The sequence below is a fragment of the Cicer arietinum genome, chromosome 4, assembly GCF_000331145.2.
Source record: "Cicer arietinum cultivar CDC Frontier isolate Library 1 chromosome 4, Cicar.CDCFrontier_v2.0, whole genome shotgun sequence".
Taxonomy (NCBI): domain Eukaryota; kingdom Viridiplantae; phylum Streptophyta; class Magnoliopsida; order Fabales; family Fabaceae; genus Cicer; species Cicer arietinum.
Window position 1 is genome coordinate 16,966,373 of NC_021163.2, and position 23,537 is coordinate 16,989,909.

Below are 23,537 nucleotides of genomic sequence, written 5' to 3' on the forward strand. Positions count from 1 at the left end.
TAATATATTAGTGAATATACAATAATATTTATATATAATTTAAAAATAATGTTATTTTTATTTTAGAGTAAAATATACTTAAATATTTATGTGTCTAACGTTATTTTTAAATAATTATATATAAGTTAGATTTGTTTTAGTACAAAGGAAAAAATAAAATATTGTTGACTAATATAATTCGTGCAAAATATATTGAAATATGAGATTATTCATAAGAATTTGTAACTTTAGAGATGCAATTCTTGTCTTTAATATTTTTTAAATGTGAAATTAATTTATTCAATTTTTTTTGTTGGTTTTATTGAAGTGTTCCTTTCAATAATATATTTGTTAGATAGTTATATATTTTTTTATTGTTAAAGTTGTACATTTAATTATAATGTGTTCTTTATTTTACATGATTTGTATTAGTTTTGTAACATTAAATTTTATAAATTTATGTATTTTTTGATAATTTTAATTTTTTTTATATTTATCGTAATTATGTCAATATTGACGTCAATCTAAGTATTAACTAAATGATATTATGTGTATCGCACTTTATTATAACATTCATTCATGAGTGGTAGTTTGTTAAAAATAATGTTCATAGTAACATTCAAAATATTCAAATAATTTTTCCCATGTGCAAATATAGGTGATATATATGAAAGGAACACTACAAAACAAAATAGAAATTTCTTAAGGTTTAAAAATCTTAAATAATAATAATAGTAATATTTTTTATATAATAAAAACGTTAGTTACACAAAATTATTAAGTCAAATAAAAATTCAATACAAAATATAATCAGATTCTATAGTAATGTTATTTTGGATGAATAACAATTTCAATTGCTTTAACTATTACTTCGTCTAAATAATTAAATGAAACGGAAGTTTCAAATAATCATTTGACACGGTAAAAAAAATTCAAGATTGAATTGCAAAAAATTACAAGTAAGAAAAGTTTGTGAATGTGTAACACATAGGAAATTTTGAGTGAATAGTGAAATAGTTAAAAGTTGGTGAAATGGTTAGAACTTATTCATTTTCAAATATTTAATATTATATATCTTTTTGTTGTTTCGATTATAATTTGTGGTTTTTTAATTATAAAAAGAAAAAAGAATGTTTTGAGAGACGTATTCAACATCATAAGAAAAAAAAACTCTCCTCTGCAATGATAGTTATATATGATCTTCAACAATAATTAACAATAGAAGAATTATTATTGAAACATTTGTAACTGTGTGTCACAAATAAGTGTAACTTGATCGCATTTCATAATAAAAACATTGCTTAAACCAAATGCAAGACCGTGGTTGAAAAAAAAAAATGGATCTTTATATGTGCAAGTAGTGGAACTTGCATTATAATGCTTTGAAGATATTGGATGATTTGTTATTTTTTGTATGAGTTATTGACATTAAATGTTTGATGAGTAATTTAAGTGTATTGATGAGTCATTGAGTGATAAATCGAAGCTGAAATTGTGTGTGGATAATTGTAGTTGAATGAAAATATGTCACATAATAATTTTTGACTTAACGAATATTAGAGTATCTAACATTGATAAAGATAAATAGTCAAAAATAGAATTTAGAATTCTTATTTAATATATTATAATAGATTAATTTGAGGATAATATTGGTTCATAGTTCTCTTGTTCAGATGATTCAATTGGGTAGGCATGTAGTGAGAACTGATAATAAAAATGAGATTGTAAAAAGCACCTATTAGAAAGTAAGACTGCCTTTTTCAACTTAACATACTAGCGTTTTAAAAAGCACCTACTAGATTCTTAAGTACCACTTTTCAACAGTCATTGAATTAATGGATTTATAGCATGTGGAGTGCTCCTAGATCATGTCCTACTTCGGTTACACTGGTATTTTGTATTTTTTTTCAATAAAAAATGACAGTATCCAGGAATAGAGAAGTTACAACACAGGACTCCCAAACAATGAAAGCAAAAATGCCAAAACGCACCAATAAGAGCGCAGAATCCATTAGGATGGACGAGTAAAGAGTGGGTGCAAGGGGGAAGTAGGAAGAAAAACAAAATTGGTTATTTGTTCAGTTCAATTCACCAAATCCGCACAAACATGACTTGATCCATCAGTGCAATACCATTAATCACCAAACATCTGAGAAAATCCAACCCCCCATCCTCTGTCCAGAATTTCTTTTTTGGATGGTTGTCTGTCTCGATATTAAAAAATAAATAAAAGTTTGGAACATAAAACATTGCCTCCCCTCTACAAGTGATCATAATCAAAGGGCTATTCAGCCTGCTCTGTCAGTGGTTGCTTCTCTCAAAAGGGTTTTTGCCACCAAATCTCTTCCTTCAAACCCCTAGAAGTGAATTGGTCTATTAAACATTCAGAAATTGTAGAAATCAAAACACATACGACACATGAGAACCTTTACACTTGTTGGTACCTTCAAATTTTAAGGAGGTGATGTATTTACTTTGCTACAATTCTTTCAAATGCTTAAATTCCTCACAATCAGCTCCAACCTCACTAAGTGACAAGAAAAGCTTTGGCACTATCTTGGCTAACATCAACTTGAAACCAACAGAGGTTGAATTAGGGCTGCTATTGTCACTCACAGAGGCATCTCTAGTCAAGGAGCCAATCAAGTAGCCTTTCATATATGCATCACAAGCCTTTAGGATGTTATGACCACGCTTCCTAAAATGTTCTTTGATGAGCACTTCAAAATCCTACACAACTCACGAGGAAGATAACCAGTCAAATATTTGCACAACAGAAGTCTCAGTAAAAATACTTGAAAATATTAAATCTAGACATTAGAATGCAGATATGGGATGGTAGAGATGCTATAGACTTCCTCGCACATTTTTTTTAGTGAATGGAAGACTTCCTGACACATGAAGTATTACCAAAAGAAATATGTATAATTATTGGTTTATTGACCAATTTCATTGAAATGCCCTTTGTTAAGATACATCTAAACATGATTCATAATCACCTTGGGGGGATTCCGCATAAGATACATCATGGTCTTGCAGTTCAGTAAAAATGTATTCTCATTGTAGGACAACGAATTCTTCTCTCCTTCGGCTGTTCCAGTCTGCTTATCATATCCAGCTTCATTGAAGTAAGGCTTGGAGTTGAGTACTAACCCTTGTAGTGAAACTAGAACTTGAAGGATGCTAGAAGATTTTGGATCCCAAACTTCATTTCCTCTGCCTGTCCATGTATTTAGAAGGCTAAGGCAAACCTTCCCTTCCTCATACAGATTAGGATTAATACGCCAACCACCTGAATGATAGTATGCTGACTGCATCATTTGAGGCCCAGACAAAGAACACAGAAAGACATGAGATACATTCATGTGAACTAAATTTATTAAATTGGAATATAATCTTTACATTTAAACATCTTCCTAATTTTTGGTGGAAATATAATAAATTAGACATCAGTGTTGCTTCAAAATAATGTCTTACCGGTGGAACATCAGGATACTCTGGAGGAAGGTGAAAATCAAAGAAAAACAAACCATCTTGGTAAGGGGTCCCAAATGGCCCTACAATAACTGCTCTCAAAAGATCCATTCTATCTTCATAAACTCGTACAAAGATTTCCTCTGTCAAAATATTAAATTGTTTACACTTATTGAAATGAGTGTATAAGTACAACACAATACAAATCTTAGATGGTATGAATAAATATATCATCATTGTTCACTGACCAGGAAGGTTATTTTGTAGTATACCCCAATCTTGTTGCACCTTCTTAAACCATTTTCGATTGTTCCTCTGAAAGTAGAGTGAACATCATTTAGTGATCGTGTGTCCTGGTTAATATTCATCAAAGGATGATATAGCATAAAATAAACATGCAACTACCTATTCATTCCTTCATTTCCCTACTTTTCATGAGATTAGAAACAAGGCAGTGACAATACCTGTCCATTTGCACCAATAAAATAATGGTCTGAGGGATCTGTAACCATGTCAAAATGTTTCAAACTGCAAGCATCATCGTTGCAACTTGCAGGAGCATTTTCATTCTTCAAGCTGCACAGTGTCTCGGAGGCTTCCACATCGGATCCTTCTGGAAGAAAGGCTTCCTCATTTTTACAACTCTTGCTGCCCGAATTGTCACCATCAATGGCAACACATTCCCGAGAACTGGACTCACAAACATTTACTGGTGACGGACATTCAATTTCACTGCTTGACTGCAAGTGAACAGGATCTATGTTCTTTTGTGCCCTGGAGAATATTCCAGTGGCAAGTCTGGTAACAAATCGAATTGCTGCTAGGGGGACAGAAAGTGCTGTGGTCCTACCAATGTCATTCTCTACATCCTCTTCTGCTTCAGAAGTAACGTTGCTTGCATTTTCCCTCTTAATATCCTGCATGCAGTCTTGCATAATTAAAGAAATAGGCTAATAATAACTATAACCAACATCTCTAGTTGGCCCATGGAATGTCTACCATAAAACAAAGGCATTTATTGAAAAGGAGGAACCGACTCAAAGACCTTTTGAAATGAGGAAAAAAAATAAATTATTTCCATTATGATAAGTTTCACAATCACTTCATGCATCAAATATTAAATTTCCTGGCAAGCTGTAAAACAGACAACTTTTTTATAGGAATCCTGCTAAAAGTACCCGGTGACAATTTTTCCCTTAGGCTTCCACTTAAAAAGAAGCATGTTTAAAACTTGCATTAATGTTGGAAAAAGAAACAAACCTCTCTGGAATCTTCTAGGACTTCCATTTCATCATCATTAACCGTTTCCCAGCTTGCAGCATCACTTAGATCGCTCCCTGCAGCAAGTGATTCGTCGTCGTCATCTCTACCAACCACATAGATTGCTTGGGGCCCAACCTGAAAGTAAAGTAGATTATAGACAGTGAATATGGAAATGAGTTATCATTAGACATGAACAAGTGCTAAAAAACACAAACACCATATATGTGTATACTTCAATTGCTTATTTTGGCTCTTAGATTCTTTAGATAAAAAGGTTTAGATTAAGAATCTAAATCAAATATCATTTAAGACTGAATTGAAAAATCCATAAACCAAAATTCTTAGGCTATTTTAGCACCAAAAGATTGTTCAACATGCTAGCAAAGGACTTTTAGTAACCTCAGTAGCAAAAAGAACGTGTCTTCACTTAAAACTATAGATATCAAACATTAATACAAAATACCAATTACAATGTAGGTGATATAAACCTTTCAGCCAACATTTAGAAAAAGATCAGCCACTAAAAAAAACTGACTATGAAACAATGCTAGAACCTATGTTGTCAATTAGCGGCAATAGCGGTGCTATAGCATAACAGATTTTGATGAATCTGCTATGAAAATCGCGACGCTATTGTAGTTTCGCTATTAGGACAATAGCGGTCACTGTTCCAATTTCCGCTAGCCGAAACAGTGGCGCGGCAATAGCAGAAAAAATAGAATTTTAGGTTTTTAAAAATAATAAAACCGAAGATTTTGCATGAGTGCAACCATGGCCTATTTTTCTAACAGAAAAACTAAAGAGTCAGTGGGTATTACTACTATATTCACTGTAATATGTATACCTTTCAATGTATAAGCTATGCTATAGCTCCATTCCCCTTATTATTGTATGAAACATGCTTTATTTTATATATAATTTACTTATTTCGGCCTCTATGCGGTCTCCGCTATTTGAGCGCAATGCTATCCACTATTTCACATAGCAGATTTTCGGTGTTTCGCTATTTTCTGCAATCCGCTATTGATAACACTTGCTAGAACCCCATATTTGTATTACTCCACCTTGATTTTATATTATGGCATGGGCAAAATTGTTCCTTGACAAGATAACCCGAGGGATCAAATATTCTCTTAGAATTTGGGTTTAGGCCTAACCCAACCCCAAAAGCTATCTCAAGAGGTGAGAAACACCAATACCTTACATTTGACTAACTTCGCCACATCTCTGGTCGATGTGGGATTTTAAACCATATCTTACGCCAAGGAATGGACATCAGAAGTGTGAAGAAACATGGGTGACCCAATAACACATCTTAATACACCCCTAGACACATAGGACTAGACATCTAAAGCAAGAACAAGTGCAGGTTGCCCATTACCTGCAGATACACAATATCAGAGGCTCAACAACATATCTAGGGGAGTTTTTTATACTATTTTATATTTAAGACCTTGTCCAAATAGTCAAATAATAACTATGAGCTGGAAGAATCCTCACCTCCTGAGCTAATTTGGCCAAGCCTTATAAGGACTAATTTGGCAATATCTCTAGTTGATGTGAGGTCTCAACAAATTTAATATAAAGCTTTACTTGATTGGGTACCTTTTGTTCTTCCAGCTCATAGTTATTATTTGACTATTTGGTATTGAATATTTTGAGAACACATTAGGCTACATTACTTTGGTAGATTAGACAACAGTGACACCAAATTTTTAACTTACGAGAGGTTCAAGTTTGGCTGTTCCCTCTATTTCAGCAATGTAAATACCTACAAACTAAGGTATCAGGTATGTAGATTCATCTTTCCATCCTTTACCTAGTAATACTAGTTCAAATTTCCCGATAAGTTTTGACAACTATCAGATCTGATCCTTATTGGTTGGAACTCAAAAAGCTGGACCAGATTTTACAAGCCCAACAAGCATCCCAAAGCAAAGTCATATTCCAATCGGCAACATCACACAAAGGTCTTCCTGAATCATTCTTTAAAGCAACTGAAAGGAACCTTCGCGTTTGCAACACTAAGGCCCTTAGTAGGCTATCTTAGTCACTGAGAATTGAACATCCAGATTATGTTGTAGTCACTAGTCATACAAATTTTAGAACCTTAACATTTCCACCAGACATTAATATAACTGAAGCAATTCTTCAGTTTCCACTGACAAAAACAACACAAGCAGATTGCAAGTGTTGTATTAATGATATGTAAAAAGTTGAATATTAGTAAATATGCAGCATTTATCTTGTATCAACAGAATGGGAAGAAATCACAGATGATAATGTGAAACTTAATGCATGAAATAAACATACCGTCGATACCATCCCATCAGCCCAAGTAACTTCAATATCACCATTACTAAGGCCAGTTATATTTCCAACCCAAGAGAGGTCTGAGAACTCCACGCCATCTTCACCAGCGGATGCACTTTTTATATTACGGGTACCAGTTTGGATTTTTGCTTCCTTTTTAATTCCACTTTCTTCATTTTCCTGCTTCGATTTCTCAACAGACACGTCAACAGAAGCTTCTAAACAGACAGACACAGGTGATAGTCTAACAACCACGTCACCATAGCAGTAATCATAATCTGGATGGCCCTCTAGCTCATATACACTAACAATTTCCTCATTGTCAAATTCTCGGGGATCTTCTGCCCTGGCAACTGGTTTTATCCACCTCACACAAGCTGTCCGCTCCTTGGCATTAACACTTCTCACGACTCCAACTCGCTTAGTTTCACAATTATCCTCACCATCATCAGAGGTCTTCTCTACAACATACTGTTCTGAAACAAACTCATGATCACCGGGATTATCTATAGGAATTAAACTTGTAGAATCTAGTTCACGCTCAACCGTTCCATCCTGCCAAGCAACATCAAGTCTTGTCCTTGTGTTGGCAATCAACAGAGCTTTTTCAAAGCTTTCCTCTTTCTTCCGGGCCCTCTTTTCTTTCCTAATGACAACTTTCCTTATTTTCTTGCGGTGAAGAGGCCAAGCTTCATGGACAGTGTCCTTTGATACTGAGATAGAACTACCACATGAGCTAGATTCGCGCGAAGGATTATTTCTATCATTTCCATCATTTGCTTCCATAGCACCCACTGTATCAAGATCCATAGCATTCTTATTCTCATTTGATTCCTCGACAGTAGCTTCTTCTGAATCACACCCACTTTCTGTTTGATTAGAATCTAATTCAACGTTGAAAGATTCGTTATGTTCCAATTTTGATTTGTTTTTGTTGATGGAAACAGAGGATGGCAATGCAGATGAAGGTAAGAGACACCAGTCACCCAACTGCCAATTTGCATGTGCAAAACGAGACAGCAATTTCAAGTTTTTTGGACTCTGCTCCTCAGCTGGGGCTGTAGAAGAATATGGCCCATAACCTGCAGATGCTATCCAATAAACAAACACTGATCCAACTGTAACATTGGTGACAGTACCTTCTAACCTACTAGCTTTCCACAAGCCAGACAGCCATCTAGCCATCTTGAAGATTGATGAAGACTTGGCCCTTACACGTTGCCCTGGGTAATAAGGGTAATGCCCATCTTCAAGCATATTCTTCGAAATTGGTTTAAGATTCATTGGATCTGCTTTGGAGACTTTACAAACTGAGCCATCATCAAATAAGACAGTCACATTATCCAAAACATCATCAACTCTGCCTAGCCAGGGGCCGAGCACCACATAATCACCAACAGTGAAATCCCTAATACGCTTTAAGTCTTTTGATGAGACATCTTTTACTATAGATCCATCCTGGGCAAGCAAATCCACATATATATTGACATCAACCACAACACCTACTTGTCCAGTAGGATATGAGGCAGCAGCTACAAAATCGCCATGTAAAAATCCACGGTCGACAACTTCTACGTCATTGAAATTCTGTGTGGATTCAGATTCATCCATCCAGAGCACACGTAGCTCATTAGTCTGAAGAGTAGCAGTTTTACCATGCACAGAAGCATCATTCGTATCAGAACTTCTGCACCCATTATTACTTTCATCCCCTTCCTCAACATCACCATCCTCATCCTCACTATCATTCTCATCTTCAGTGCTATCTGAATCTGAATCTGAATCCGAATCACCGTTAACTTCCGTCACAATCCCAATCATGCCACTGCTTTTATTCTTCACAACATCTTGTCTATAAATTTGCATGGTATTACTTTTCTTACAAGAAATTCCATCAGGTTCGGCATTAGTATTTTCAGCAGGCTCGTTATTTTCAGGAAGTGCTTCATGTTGTTGAACTCCCATCTAAAATCTAAAATTAGAATACATAAATGTCATGTGATAGTCATTCTATTCTTGTTATTCAACTTCAATTCAGTAATTGAAACAATAAAACAACTTATCAAATCCAAGTTTTATTAAAAAAAATAGTTCCAGCTCTTCCATAGTTTTAAAAATCTATCCTTAATAATAAACGGAAATATTAAAAACACATTTGAATAAATTGGTTTCAAAAATAACTTCAGTGCTAAACTTCAAAAAAAAAATTGACATGAAGACAAAATAAAAATGAGAAATAAAAACAAACAAAAACAAGGGCACCAACTTTAATCTATACGGCAACAAACAAACTCAAAACTCGTTCTGGATCTGAAATCACGCAACAGAATGAAACAAAAATACGATTTAGCTGCCAATGACAATCAAGTGTGCGAATTCAAATTGGCAGGCACGCACACAACTTCATCAATAAACCGTTATAGTTCAATCATACGACATGTAATTGATAAATTGATTATATCCTAAACAATAATAATCAAAATCAAAATCTACAGAAAACACGGATTAACGTAACCTAAGGCAGCTAAAAAAAATTAAAGAAAAAAAGCTAATAAGGAAGTGAAGAAATTGATCGAAGATTAAAGCAAGAACAAATAAATGAATTAGTTAGTTAGTTTTAAGATTGCATCGGCGCCGCGAGAGGTTAATCAGTGCAGAAAACGAATTTGAAGCTAAAGAAATAAAAACTAATATTAGCAACAAATAAATAAATAAAAAGAAAAAGAAAAGAAAAGCATAGCTGTGGGAATATGAGAAAAAATGAAAGTAAAGCTTACGAGAAAAAGAAGAACGAGTTCGCGTATATGAAATGAAGACGAAAAAGATGAAGAAGAAGATGCTGAACAATGGAATAGAATTGAGAGTATTTGTTGTTGCAGCGGCGTAAGGGCAATTACGTGATTCCGCTACCGTCCGATTGCTTCTGCAGCTTCTCTTCTATCTATGTGGGTAAAAGTCCAATCGGGACCGTTCGTTTCAAATACTTTTCATTGATTACACGCTTAATTTAATTCAATTAATAAATTCCTTTTCTTTTCATTTTTATTGTTCTTTATTATTTACAACATTATACTATTTTTTTAAACATGTTTTTTTTCTCAAAGAGTATATATAAAATAGGAAATTGAATTCATATGGTTCAGTTTAATGAATATTTATAGAGAAATTGAATTCGAATCATGTTGAAATAATTCTTAATTAAATTTTATCTATTTTTTAGTCAAATTTCAAATTAAATAAAAAATAAATTAATTTTAATTTTGGTTCTTAAATAAATACAATAGAGGCAATGAGGTTTACTACAATAGGTCAAATTTATAAAACCACAAATGTCTTTATAAAAAATTTAAATAAAAATAATGAAACCATAATTTTTCTTATATTTATTTTATAAGGTTATTACGTGAATGATAAGAATAAAAAACAATCATTTTATAGAAATTAAATTCTTTGAGTAAAAAGAATCAAATAATTTGAAAAATAAAAAATATAAGATTTTACAAAAATTTAAAAAATATTTTTTTGACTAAATTAAAAAATTATTTCATCCTTTGTTATTTTATTATTTATTAAGAAGATTGATCGTTTTAAATTGAATTATAACTTGAAACAGTTTAATTTTTATTTTAAAACCGAATTTGAAATTCAAGAAAGCGACATTATAAATTAACAAAACTAATATTGGTAGATCGTTTACAATACCGATAATGTTAAAAACAAACATTTTATATGATTATTTATTATATTTTATTGGTGCGTGTGAATTTTTAATTGATATTTGTTATTACGTTTACCGACCGAACACAAAAGACGTGAGGAAAAAAAAAAGAAAGAAATAAAATAAGAATGAGTTAACTCGTTTCCTTTCTAAAGCAAAGTACTAATGAAAATGCTTTTTGAATCATGCAAGTTTCAGATTGTTAAGAATCCGTTCAAAAGTAGTCTTTGGTCCCAAGATAATGCCTGAGTTGGATAGGAAACGTAAAGTATAAATCGATTTAGGTGTTGATAAATATATTTATTATATGCTTTATTTATTTTCAGATATTTAATGTATTAGCATTCATGAGAAGGTACTGATTTATTCTTTCAAATTTTGTTTATTACTAACTTTGCATTATGAGGATGTGAAGTGGTAGTAAGAGCCAATCTAATCCTCTTTTTATAACATTATCTCTTTTATTTGGTGAAATGAGTCTTACATAACTATGATTGGTCTATGACAACATTATTATATTATACTTCCCAAGATTATCAAAACAACAATTATTAACTGCAAGATAATTGTGCCACTAAATAGAGCTATTTTAGTTGTCCACAATCAAATTCTGACTTCTTTAGTAACATAAGAGCTAGGAATGAAGCCAAAAATTTATCCCTAAAGAAGTTAACAAATTTGGAACCACTTTGCTGAATAGAACCAACAATATAAGATGTAGCAATGAGATCAATGCATCTCCATCTTCTCTCATTTGCATATTTCTTCAAACCTTCCTCAATCCTTTTGTATTCTTCTTCTTCTTTTTCTTCCTTTATTGATTTATTGGAAAATGCCTCAGCTAGACACCTTGCTAAAACCACCCCATCCTCTAAAGCACAACACCCCCCTTGGCCAAGATCAGGTGTCATAGGGTGTAAAGCATCACCAGCAACACAAACATTTCCTTTGCTAATATTTCCCATTATGAGTTCCCAAGGTTTTCTATATCTCAATGGAGCTGATTGAAAAGCATGTAATTCAGTTTTTTCTATGAAAATTCTAACATCACTTGGCATCTTCTCTAGCTTGTTTAGCACATATTGTTTCAGTTTAGCAGGGTCTTGTGCTAACTCTTCATCTGTAAGACAAGCCAAGTGAAATGGACAATTATTTCACTTTCTTTATTGAAAAGAAATTATGATTTTAAATTGAAGTTGCGGTTATAATTACACTCAAATATTTTATATTGCAAGAAAATGTGGTCTTGATGTTGCGGTAGACCTGTAAAGTTGTTACATCGTGGCTGCAATATAGAATAATAATATGGTTGAAGTAGAGAATTTAATTTGGATATGCAAAAGAAAAAAAAGGAAGAAAAGAATATTCCCTCTGTCTTAATTATAAGTCTCATTTAAAAAAATATAAGTCTATTTTCAATTATAAAATATATTTATTTATTAAAATATAATCATTATTAAATATTATTAATTTACACCTTCCGTAATAATATAAACAAAATGTGCATTTAAAAAGTTGGTGTATCTAACTTAAAATTAAACTTTTAAATATTTTTTCGAGTGAATAGATTTAAACATGAAAAGTCAAAATTTGACATATTAATCTGCAAAAGATATTTTAAGAACATCAAAACATAAAATGAATACATTAAATTAATTACTACATGTTTTGTAAAATAACATAATGTATATAAAAGAATGTAGTTATAAAAATGGTAGAGGGAGTATAATTCACCTTGACTGATACATGTAAAAAACCAGTACACACCCTTTTGGTCACATGGAATAGCTCCAGCTCGAAAACCTTTGCCAAAGTACTGCATGAAAATTGGCTCAAGCTGGTGAGTGTTCTTCAAGTCTGCATAACCCCTTGTTGCATATCTCTCTGTGTAAGAGGCCTTCTTCAACCCTAGCCACTTTGCCACAACAGAGTTTACTCCATCACACCCAATCAATACCTTTTAAAATTGCAAACATACATGTGTCAATTAAGGTTTACTAACTTGAATTCATAATGAAAGTTTAGTTTTTGCCACCGCACAATCAAACACTGTCTAAAAGACTATGACTCCAACTTATGTTAGGCCATAATGGGAGTTTGAAGATCACATTGAATCAAAACAACTACACAAATAAGTTAGATATGATATTTTCACCTAAAATTTAAGGTATTAAATATATGAATAATGGCACTTATATATTGTTCAATATTTTCTTTTCTATTTAATGAATGACACTTATTCATACTTGACACACAAACAACCTACTACTGAATATTAATTGTGCTGCATGTGTGATATTTATGATCACAAAGAATATGTAACTAAGTAACTTGTCAATTTCATATGTAATGTCACAGATAATTAGGGTCGGCCCGATACTTATTGTGGCCAAAATCAACTCTAAAGTATCATTTTGATAAATAAAAAATATATAACTTTTTTAATACTAACAACAATAATTTTTTTATAATTTTATTTGTTGAAATGCAAAGTATTGTAGTTAAATATTTTAATACTAACAACTAAGCTTTTTGTTTGTTGAAATACGTCGATTATTGTATTTTTTTATGATTATAAATTTTTTTACTTGTTGTATTACTTAAATATTTTTATTTTTTTGATATAAATATTTATAAAAAATAATTACTTTTGAGTTTTATACCAGGCACCCCCCCACTTTGACCTGCCACCCCCCAGTGATGCATAAAAGACAATTTTACCCTCTATCACATATATAAAAACCAAAAAAAAATTTTACTCACACTTTTCACCAAATCATTCGAACATTTCAAACATTCGATTCAGAATCAACCTTACCTTCGAAGATCTCAAACATTCGAAACGCAAAAGTAAGTCCCCATTCGAATATTTGCAGTTTTTGAAAATTTCGAAATGCATTTGTATGATTCAATTCCAGAAGTTTCGAAAGTTTCCTTGAATATAAAACCTTCGAAATGCAATCCTCGAACTTTTGGAAATCTTCGAAACGAGAAACTTTCGAAAGTTTCTTGAATTGAAATCTTCGAAATGCAATGCCAGGTGAAACTTTCGAAAGTTCTGGGAAAGTTTCGAAACGCTTGTTCGAAAGTTTGGATCTGGGAAATGTTCGAAACCCAGTTTCGAAAGTTTGAATATGGGAAATGTTCGAAACCCAGTTTCGAAAGTTTCAATCTGGGAAATGTTCGAAACCCAGTTTCGAAGGTTTGAACTGGGAAATGTTCGAAACGGACGTTTATGTTTGAAACGAATTTGTTAATATTATTTATATATTATTAATATATTATTTATATATTGTTACATTGATTTTTTATTGTTTATAATTTTTTTTAATATTTATATATTTATATGTTGCAGTGCCTAGGATGAGAGGTGCTTTCGGCCAAATTATTCGCAATATTGTAGGTGGTGATAGAGGTGGTGATGGTGTTGAGAGAATTCCACCAACAGCATCAAATAGACGACGAAACGAAGCAAATCGTCAAATTAGGCATCGTCGTCGAAGACAAGACATCCATGATGATGTCCCTGAGCCTCAGATGGAGGAGGATGTCCGTGAGCCTCAGATGGAGGAGGATGTCACTGAGCCTCAGATGGAGGACCATGTCCCTGAGCCTCAGTTGGAGGAGGATGTCCCTGAGCCTCAGATGGAACATGCTGATGATGCTGGATTCCCCGGAGGACCTATGTTGAGACATGTGTTGACACAGTATGAGCACCACGTGGCTCGGCGACTATGGGAAGGAGAGGTATATTTCAATTTGAGGCATTTTAAGTCTATTTAATTCAAGTGTTTATTGAAATATATTTATTCAATTATATATTTAATTGTTTATTTAAATTTATATATTTAAATATTAAATTAAGTTTATTTAATTAATTGTTTAGTTAAATTTATTTAAATTTATTTATTCAAATATTTGTTTAAGTTGATTTAAATTTATTTTATTCAAATATTTGTTTAAGGTTATTTAATTAAGTTTATTTAATTTGTTGTTTGTTTAAATTTATTTATTCAATTAGTTGTTTAAGTTGATTTAAGTAATTGTTTATTTAAATATATTTATTGAATTATTTATTTAATTAATTGTTTATTTAAATTTATTTATTCAATTATTTGTTTAATGTTATTTAATTAATTAATTACTTTGTAATTACTCGCAGGATCGTGGACCGTTAAAGGTCATTACTCATGGATTGAAGTTGAAGAAGTTTTCTGAAGTTCCTGTGCCACATCCTGTAGAGCATTGGATTCGGGAATCTGGGCTGCTACCTCTTTCTTCGGCCTACCTCACTATGGTTGATGCTGGTCTCGTCTCGGCATTTATTGAAAGATGGCACAGGGAGACCAGCTCATTTCATTTGCCATTTGGAGAGATGACCATTACTTTAGACGACGTAGCTACTCTCCTTCACATATCACCGAATGGTAAATTTTTTGATGCACCTGTGAATATGAGTACTAATAATGCTGCTAGAGCTGCACATGAGTACTTAGGTGCAACTTGGGAGGAATCTCTAGCTGAAATTAATTTTAATAAATGTGCCCAATATAGATTGCAGTGGCTGCGTGACTTATATAGTCGTCTCATTCAAACTAATCAGTTTGAGTGTGCGGCTAGAGCGTATCTATTGCACTTAGTTGGCAGCACCATTTTCGCCGATAAAACGCATACGCGTGTGGAGGCGAAATACATTAGTTTATTTATTGATTTAGCTCGTTGTCGACACTATTCATGGGCTGCCGCGGCATTGGTTTTCCTGTATGATAACATGGGAGATGGGGCTGTCCACGACACTCGACAGTTAGGAGGTTACATGACCCTTTTACAGGTATTGACATTTATTTAATTATTTTATTTATTAAGTTGTATTATTTTACTTATGTATTTAAATTAAGTTGTATTATGTTACTTATGTTGCAGTGCTGGATCTACGAACACTTCCCTAGGATCTGTAAGCGGGGCGATAGAGGTGCGGTTCCTGCACATCTTCCAAGAGCATGTAGGTGGATTGCAAAACATGCTGTTGAAGGTGGATTAGTGACCTATCGGCAGAGACTTGATGCTTTGTTGCTTGATGATGTACTGTTTACACCATACGATGATGATCGAGCTAATCATCCGTTTGAAGATATTTCGATGTTCTCTGGTTATCTTCGATGTGGTGGAGTCTCAGTCCCATATTTGCCGGAGCGATGTCTTCGACAATTTGGTCGTATTCAGTGCATCCCGCCTGATGTTCCTCCCAGGCCCCCTAGTGTAGATTGGGTGTGGCAGACTACTATGCAGTCATCTGTATCGGCGTTTCGGAGGCTATATCATGTTGCGAGTTTTCATGGAGAGGTCACTGAGGACTATTATCCATGGTACATGTCTGTGTCACATCCTCTGATCATTCCTCGGTCTACTGCACATGCGGGTACATCCTCTGAGCATCCATCTCACCATCCATCATCTGCTGCACATGTGGGTACATCATCTGCTGCACATGCTGGTCCGTCATCGTCTGACCGAGATCGTAGAACAGCTGAGCTTGTACGTAGAGGCATTAACTTGGTAGAGCCGTTTAGTGAAATTCATGAGATTTTAAGTGAGTTATGTCTTATGTACGATGTTTAGTAATTTGCTATATTTTGTGTTATGTACTGTAATTTGAGATATTTTGGGATTATGTGATATGTTTAGTGATTGTGTTATGTGTTATGTAAATTCGCATTTATTTTAAGTTAATTCATAATAAAAGAAACTGAAAATGATAAAACAAAATATTATAATAATCCATAAACGTAGATACACAACATATTCTAATCTTCATTTAATGAAATACAAGATGATCTGATAAATGATGGATCAATGCGTTCCCAATGCTTCATACGTGCTGCATAAGCTACTTCCCAACTCTTTGCTGTGTCACTACAAAAGTCTTTCCATTTTTGTGACGTAGGTGGCAAAGGACAATCAGACTTCAATTTGATCTGAATAAAAAAAATGTTACAAATTAATTTATCTGAATAATAAATTTTTTAACATTAATTTAACAACATTAAGCATTAATTTTACCTGTACCCAATGATTCTCGTTAACAAATCCAATTGCTAGTAAAGACTGCCCAAAGGTCTCTTTCGATGGTGATTTGTTTAGCGGGAAAAATGTCATATTCAGATTACGAGACAACGACACCAATATGACATTATATAGTGTTGCTATCACGTAACCCAAGTCTGGTAAAGACATCCACTTATCTTTTCCTTGAGCACCCAATTTTGATATTTTCAATGAGTTCCGCACTGATTCAACATTGTCATCAAAAACATTAGAATAAACATCTTTATGTAGACCAATCTCTTTATCCAATTGTGATCGAACTAAAGCCCAAGATTCTTCGGTCCAACCTAGCAATGCTGCAATTGCACGAAACCCAAAATTTCCATCAGCCACAACATCTACTATGTCCTCAATATACGGACGTATATAAGTAGGAAATTGTGTCTTAAAAGAATGCTGAGATGATTGAGATTGTTGCCTTGCAGAACGTTGAGATGATTGAGATGGTTGCCTTGCCTTTGCAGATTCTTGAGAGGCATCAACATACTCCCAATATGAAGGATCACGAGGAGTATCAAATTCTTTCTTCTTTTTACTTGCTCCCTTGGTTCTCACTTTCTCTGGTGGTGCAAGTATTGATGTGGTATGTGGAAATACAACTTCACGCACCTTTGCCTTGAATATCCTTTGACTTATAATATCGTGTGTCTTCATGTACGCTTTCATTGCTTCCAACTCTTCAGAAAAGTCATAATCTGATAAAGATTCTTCATCCTCTAATTCATGTGCAATGCTTAACTGTTTCCAAAAATCATGAATGCTATCTAAAGGGATAGCATTACCATTTATCTGCAACTTAGCCAACTCACAAGCACATGGTAATCCATGAGTTGTTCTAATTGAACAACCACATTCTGTTTTGTTAGTGCCTACAATCTTCACCCTTTCCAACTGGTTATCAATTAATTTCATACACTTTCTTGATACACAGTGATGTAGATTTTGAAAAAATTGTGAATTATACCCGTGCTCAACATCCTTGATGGTTTTCTGAAAAGAAGACTGAATGATACATATTTGGTTCTTCAACATCATATTCACTGCATCCCAGCTTTTACACAAATCACCAAAACTAGTTTGAAGCATGTTTTTCAATCTCCAATGAGCAGACTCAACTCTACAAATAAATTAAATAACACAAATTAAAACAAATCACATAAACTAGTAAATCATGTTTGCTAAAACAACACAATTCATATTTTAAAAATACCTGTTAGATGTTGTGTTCCCCAAATGCATCACTCTATTGGTCCAAACGTTGACAAACCTTTCTTTGTAAGGTGTTAACCATGAATCTTTCACATAATCAACAAAAAGAATAATATCGGCACACAATATCTCAAATTGTTGCAAATGATGATCATACTCTTCCACACTAGTCGAATAGACAATCTTTTTCCATAAATCCATTACTTCTTCTTGTCTATCCTTTTTGACATATTGTTTGCATCTTGCCCCAACATTTTTTTCAATATGAAAACGACATAGCAAATGTATTGAAGTAGGAAACACAACACTAATCGCATTCATCATGGCAAGATCTCTATCAGTCACAATAACTTTAGAAATCAAAGACTCAGATTTGAACAACATTCGTACCTTCTCAAATGCCCAGATGAAGTTATCTTGTCGCTCTTTTTCCAAATAAGCAAACCCAACTGAAAATGTCAAACTAGTAGAAGTGACACCGACTATTTCAAGTAATGGCAACCGATATCTGTTTGTTTTGTATGTGCTATCACATATCAAAACAAAATGAAATGTGTTTAACAACTTTATACAGTCAGGATGCGTCCAAAAAATATCTCTCAAAATATCAGAATTTTCCCGTCTTCTTGTCCAATGCACATAATTTTCTTGTTGTATTAACTTCAACAGATGCTGCATTTCTGTGTACGGACCTCTCAATGATGATCGATAAGTACTCCTTGCTTTATATATTTGACTGGGAATAGTGACATTGGTTTCATTTCTCACTTTCAAAGCATTTAGAATGAATCTGGGTGCAAGCTTATACTTTGTCATATCATTGACAAATTTCCTCTCTTCTTCGTTTAAACGCCCCAAATAGGAATGACCGGTTACAGTATCAAGTAATTCATGATTGTGTGTCCCACAACGAACACTAATTTTCCATCCTTCACCGACACTTAATGGTACACATCTGAGAGTAAATGGACAATTTTTCATCCTTCACCGACACTTAATGGTACACATCTGAGAGTAAATGGACAGTTTTCCTTATGAGAGCAAGTTACTGATTTTTTTGATTCTGATTTATATCTTCCACCTCTTTCGCATCCCAAAATCAATTTGTCTTTTCTTCCCCTAATTCCGTTTGCTTTATCTGATCGAATGGTAACAATTAAAATTCCATTTTGTCTTCCAATCGCTTTTGCCCATTCAAATACAGCTTCTCGAGAAGAAAATACCTGCAAAATATGTTTCAAATAAAAATTAACCATATAACTATAAGAAATATTTAATCGGTGATGATTCATCAGTAGTTATAATAATACCTGATCAGTGGTGAATTTTTCTGTAGTATCTATAACATTTTTTGAAGCAGATACTTCAACTCTGCTCATACCTAATTTCAAAATTAGTAACAAATTTAATTAAATATAATATTTTAAATATTTAATTTAAAAAACATTTAAAAATAATTTATAACATAAATATTGAATTTAAAAAAATAATAAAACACATTTCGAAACTTTATCTAAATGAAAAGTTCGAGTGATTCTTACATTTCGAAAGTTTGTGAAAAATGAAACTTTCGAAGAACAAAATGCATTTCGAAACTTTGGTGAAAAAGCAAACTTCCGAAGTAGAAAATGCATTTCGAAGATTCGTATGTTTCGAAACTACATTTCGAAGGTTTCATCAAAAACCAAATGTTCGAAGCATAACTCTATTTCGAAACTTTCAAATGCAAGCAAAGTTTCGAATACTGTCTATTTCGAAAATTTGGCATTTATCCAAAGTTTCGAAATTTTGTCTTTTTTTTAAATAAACTGCATTTCGAAGGTTTTAAAATAGCAAAATTTTCGAGTAACTTACTAAAATTCATTTCGAAAATTTAAAGTTTCGAATCCAACATTTTGTTTTGTAAATTTTCGAAGGTGGTGGGGTGTGAAATCTGAATGATAATTTTTAAAATAATATTATACTGTTTTACAAAAGGGTATTTTAGTCTTTAAAAAATAGTGGGGGGGTGCCTGGTACAAAACTCAAAAACTTAAAACCTTGGTCTTTGGGCCGGCCCAGCACGCAATGTTACTTACCTTGGTTTTGATAGTTGTTCCATCAACAAGATGGAGTATCTTAGAGAAGCCCAAATCTTCAATAGCAACCACCTTTGACAAGAACCTAATGGTTCCACTTGGAAGCTCATTGGCAAGGGCTTCCAACAGTAACTGCCTTTTAACACAACGAACTTCACGGGCTCCACTGCATACCATAAAAACACCACAAATTTGAGAACTTCCTAAAAGAGTATAATTTACAAAAGAAATTTATAAATGAGGCAGGACGTGAATGTTAACATTAATAGAGTGTACTTACTATTTTCCTTTGTTGTCCTTGAAAGATGTAGTTGATGTTTGTTGACCCGTAATCATAGAAGTAGTCACATTCCTGTACTCCAATTCAAGTTGTTTAGTTTCATGCTAATTTTTTTTTTTTTTTTACCGAAAGTTTCGTGGTCTTACTCTTACTCTTTCATTTTCTCACTAATCAATAACACAAAGCCTAAAACAGATGGATTTAACGCAAAAAATGGGTTTAAATTAGTTGAAGAGTATTTTAAAAAGCACAACACTAATAAAATAAAATTAATTGATTTTTTAAGAGAAAAATAATATTTTATTAATAAAAATACAGGCATCGTCTTATATAATTCAACTATAAAAATAAATTCATACATAATTTAAGATTGAAATTTGATGATCTTTATATTTAATTTATAATATAAATAAATTTTCAACTATTAACTCAAATTGATTATAAGTGGTCTATGATTTATCTAAATTAACCGAAAATTTAATAATATTTCAATGAGTATAGATGATACTAATAACTGTGGTAGTTATGCGATTAATGGTGTATAAGTAGATGATTAAAATATATATAATTACTAAGATAATTTTATTAATCACAAATTAAGATGTAATTAACAATAATTTTCAATCGTATAAATTTGATACCTAAAACTTGTTGTTAATCACATCCAAATGTATAGTTAAGAAAGTTAAATAGTTGATTAATTAATTTTTGCAACTAATATACTCATTAACTGTCAAATATAATTAATTATTGGGAGTTTCTACAATCCATTCACAAATTAAAAAGTTTTAGTATATTGCAAATCAATAAATTATTGACTATTTTTATAAATAAAAAATTTATTTATCCACTTTTGTATTTTAAAATAGAAAATTTCTTTAAAAAAATATAATTTTATTGTTTATAAATATTATATTAATTTTTTAAAATAAAATCAATATTCACTATTAAGAATAATAAAAACAAAATTAAATTTCAATGACACGTTTGATAAATAATATTTAATTATTATAATTTTTAAATAATAAAAAATATTTTAAAAAAACACATTTAGTTACTAATTTAAACAGAAATTGTATTAGTACTTATCAAATGTATTTTAGAAATTCTCTTAACCATTTGTTTAAACTACAATAATCACTTAAACTATTTTCCCTAAAAAAAAACCACTTAATCTAAGGTGGCAAAAATGAAATTTAAATTTAAATTGTTGAAATAAAAGAAGTAATTGGAATTAGGAAGAAGAGAGGGATATAGTAGTTTGTAGTTACCCATGAAGAAGGAGATGTTGATGGCGGAGGATGTCTCCAACACCGACAGCATCCAATGCCTTCCAACCATTTTCCCATATTGTTAAAGCAAAACCACTCACTCTCAAACCATCCCAAGATTCCAATATCAAACTTCTAACACCCAATCTGCCACACCATCAATATCAATATCAAATGTTAATTCATAGAGATATATATAAAAACAAAAAAATTAAGAGATACCTATGAAGTCCCAAGGATGTTGTCAGTCCAGCAATTCCAGCTCCCACAATCACAATATCTTCTTCAATTACACTTTCCATTTTATACTGTCGTTTAAATCTTGATTAGGAAGATTGCATTAGTGATAAAGAAGAGCGCTGCAATAAGTTTATTTATATATATAATTTAATTTGGTGACGATATCCCTTACGTAATCTTTGCATCATATACTTTTACTTCCGCTGCTGGATTTTATTATCTCATGTTCATCATTTATTTAATCCTAGTCTTATTTGTATTTTTACAATGTTGAAACTTTCAATATTTTTTAATGTGATATCATAAATATGACTATCTAATGTATAAGATAATAGGCTAAATAACACATCTAATCATTTATCTTACTTTTAATTGATGTTTTGGTTTTTTTTGTTTGGTCATTTATTTTAATTTTAAGTGACAATTTGATCTTTTATATTTTAAAATCTCAATAATGTTATCTTTTTTTATAAAAATTCAAAAAATTTATCAAAATTTTCAATTAAAAAACCCATAAAATAATTATCATCTTCAATATAATGTAAATTTTATTAAATTCATATCTTAAATTTTTAAATGAATTCATATTTTCATTCTTTATTTGATTAATTTGATGTTGTTGGAGATGAAAATATGAATTTATTTGAACATTTGAGTTATGCATTAGATGAAATTTGCATTATATTGAAGATGATAATTAATTTTATGAGTTTTAGTTAAAAATTTTGATAATTTTTTATAAAAAAAAATATAATATTGTTGATATTTTTAAATATTAAAGATCAAATTATCACTTAAAATTAAAATTAAAATAAATGATCAAACTAAAAAAACATTAATTGAAATTAACTCAAAGAATTGAACGTTCTTTAATCAAATATAATATTTTATTCCAAAAAATAAGGTAACATCGAGTTGTTATCGGCCATCATTTAATGACTTTATCTAAAAATAATTCTTAACTCAGTCTACAAAAGCATTTACCTTCGCTCACATCCAAATTTTAGTAACACTTGGATTTTATCCAAAATTACAATTTTGATCTACTTAACAGAAGTAAATAAAAAAAAAAAAAAAAATCCGTAACTGGATAGAACTAAATACATAATTTGTTTATTCTCTTTTGGCCAATGTACATATGTGGAAAAAAATTAATTTGGTTTGTTAGGCTTATGATATGTGATTGATAATGCCCTGTTATTAATTTTAGAAAAATGTTTGGCATGTACAATCCATGTGATGTGTATATTTTGACACAGAAAAAAATAAAAGAGAATAATGTGATAAATTGATGATGTAATATAAAAATATAAATAAAGATAACATAAAATATAAAAAGATATAGGCTTAATTGCAGTTTTGATCTTTTATTTTAACTGAATCGCGAAAGTAGTCATCTCATTTTGTTTCTCCCCAGTTTTGGTCCCCAAACAAAATTTTGGTCCAAAACTTGATGAAATTTCTTTTTTTTTTTTTGCATTTATTTAAGTCACACAATGCCTCAAGATCTCATTTGCAACAATTGTACTTGAAATATATGACTATAAATGGTGTAGTACGACTTTAAAAACTATAATTTCATTAAGTTTTGGACTAAAATTCTGTTT

The 23,537-nt window shown here is 31.8% G+C and overlaps 3 protein-coding genes across 4 annotated transcripts; all 3 read right to left on the bottom strand.

Moving 5' to 3' along the window:
* Window positions 1-1,787: 1,787 nt before the first annotated feature.
* On the bottom strand, window positions 1,788-9,965 carry LOC101499482 (probable ubiquitin-conjugating enzyme E2 23). Of its 2 annotated transcripts, XM_004497127.4 has the most exons (9): window positions 9,807-9,965; window positions 7,030-9,001; window positions 4,714-4,851; window positions 3,918-4,370; window positions 3,702-3,768; window positions 3,457-3,596; window positions 2,979-3,290; window positions 2,424-2,709; window positions 1,788-2,336 (listed from the first exon to the last, which is right to left on the bottom strand). In XM_004497127.4, exons 2-8 carry the CDS (start codon window positions 8,992-8,994, stop codon window positions 2,458-2,460), a joined length of 3,327 nt encoding a protein of 1,108 aa, XP_004497184.1. In that variant the 5' UTR covers window positions 8,995-9,001; window positions 9,807-9,965; the 3' UTR covers window positions 1,788-2,336; window positions 2,424-2,457. The 2 variants fall into 2 exon arrangements, with proteins under 2 accessions (XP_004497184.1, XP_004497182.1); XM_004497125.4 differs by having other exon boundaries at window positions 1,788-2,709.
* Window positions 9,966-11,280: 1,315 nt separating this feature from the next.
* LOC101500216 (monooxygenase 2-like) lies at window positions 11,281-22,016 on the bottom strand. The gene is made up of 6 exons (XM_004497128.4): window positions 21,913-22,016; window positions 21,691-21,837; window positions 20,420-20,491; window positions 20,140-20,305; window positions 12,482-12,704; window positions 11,281-11,867 (listed from the first exon to the last, which is right to left on the bottom strand). The coding sequence occupies exons 1-6, from the start codon at window positions 21,990-21,992 to the stop codon at window positions 11,332-11,334; spliced, it is 1,224 nt and encodes a 407-aa protein (XP_004497185.1). The 5' UTR covers window positions 21,993-22,016; the 3' UTR covers window positions 11,281-11,331.
* Window positions 16,548-19,394, bottom strand: LOC113786184 (uncharacterized). Its single transcript, XM_027333456.2, has 3 exons — window positions 18,063-19,394; window positions 16,808-17,969; window positions 16,548-16,722 (listed from the first exon to the last, which is right to left on the bottom strand). Exons 1-3 carry the CDS (start codon window positions 19,040-19,042, stop codon window positions 16,552-16,554), a joined length of 2,313 nt encoding a protein of 770 aa, XP_027189257.2. The 5' UTR covers window positions 19,043-19,394; the 3' UTR covers window positions 16,548-16,551.
* Window positions 22,017-23,537: the final 1,521 nt, after the last annotated feature.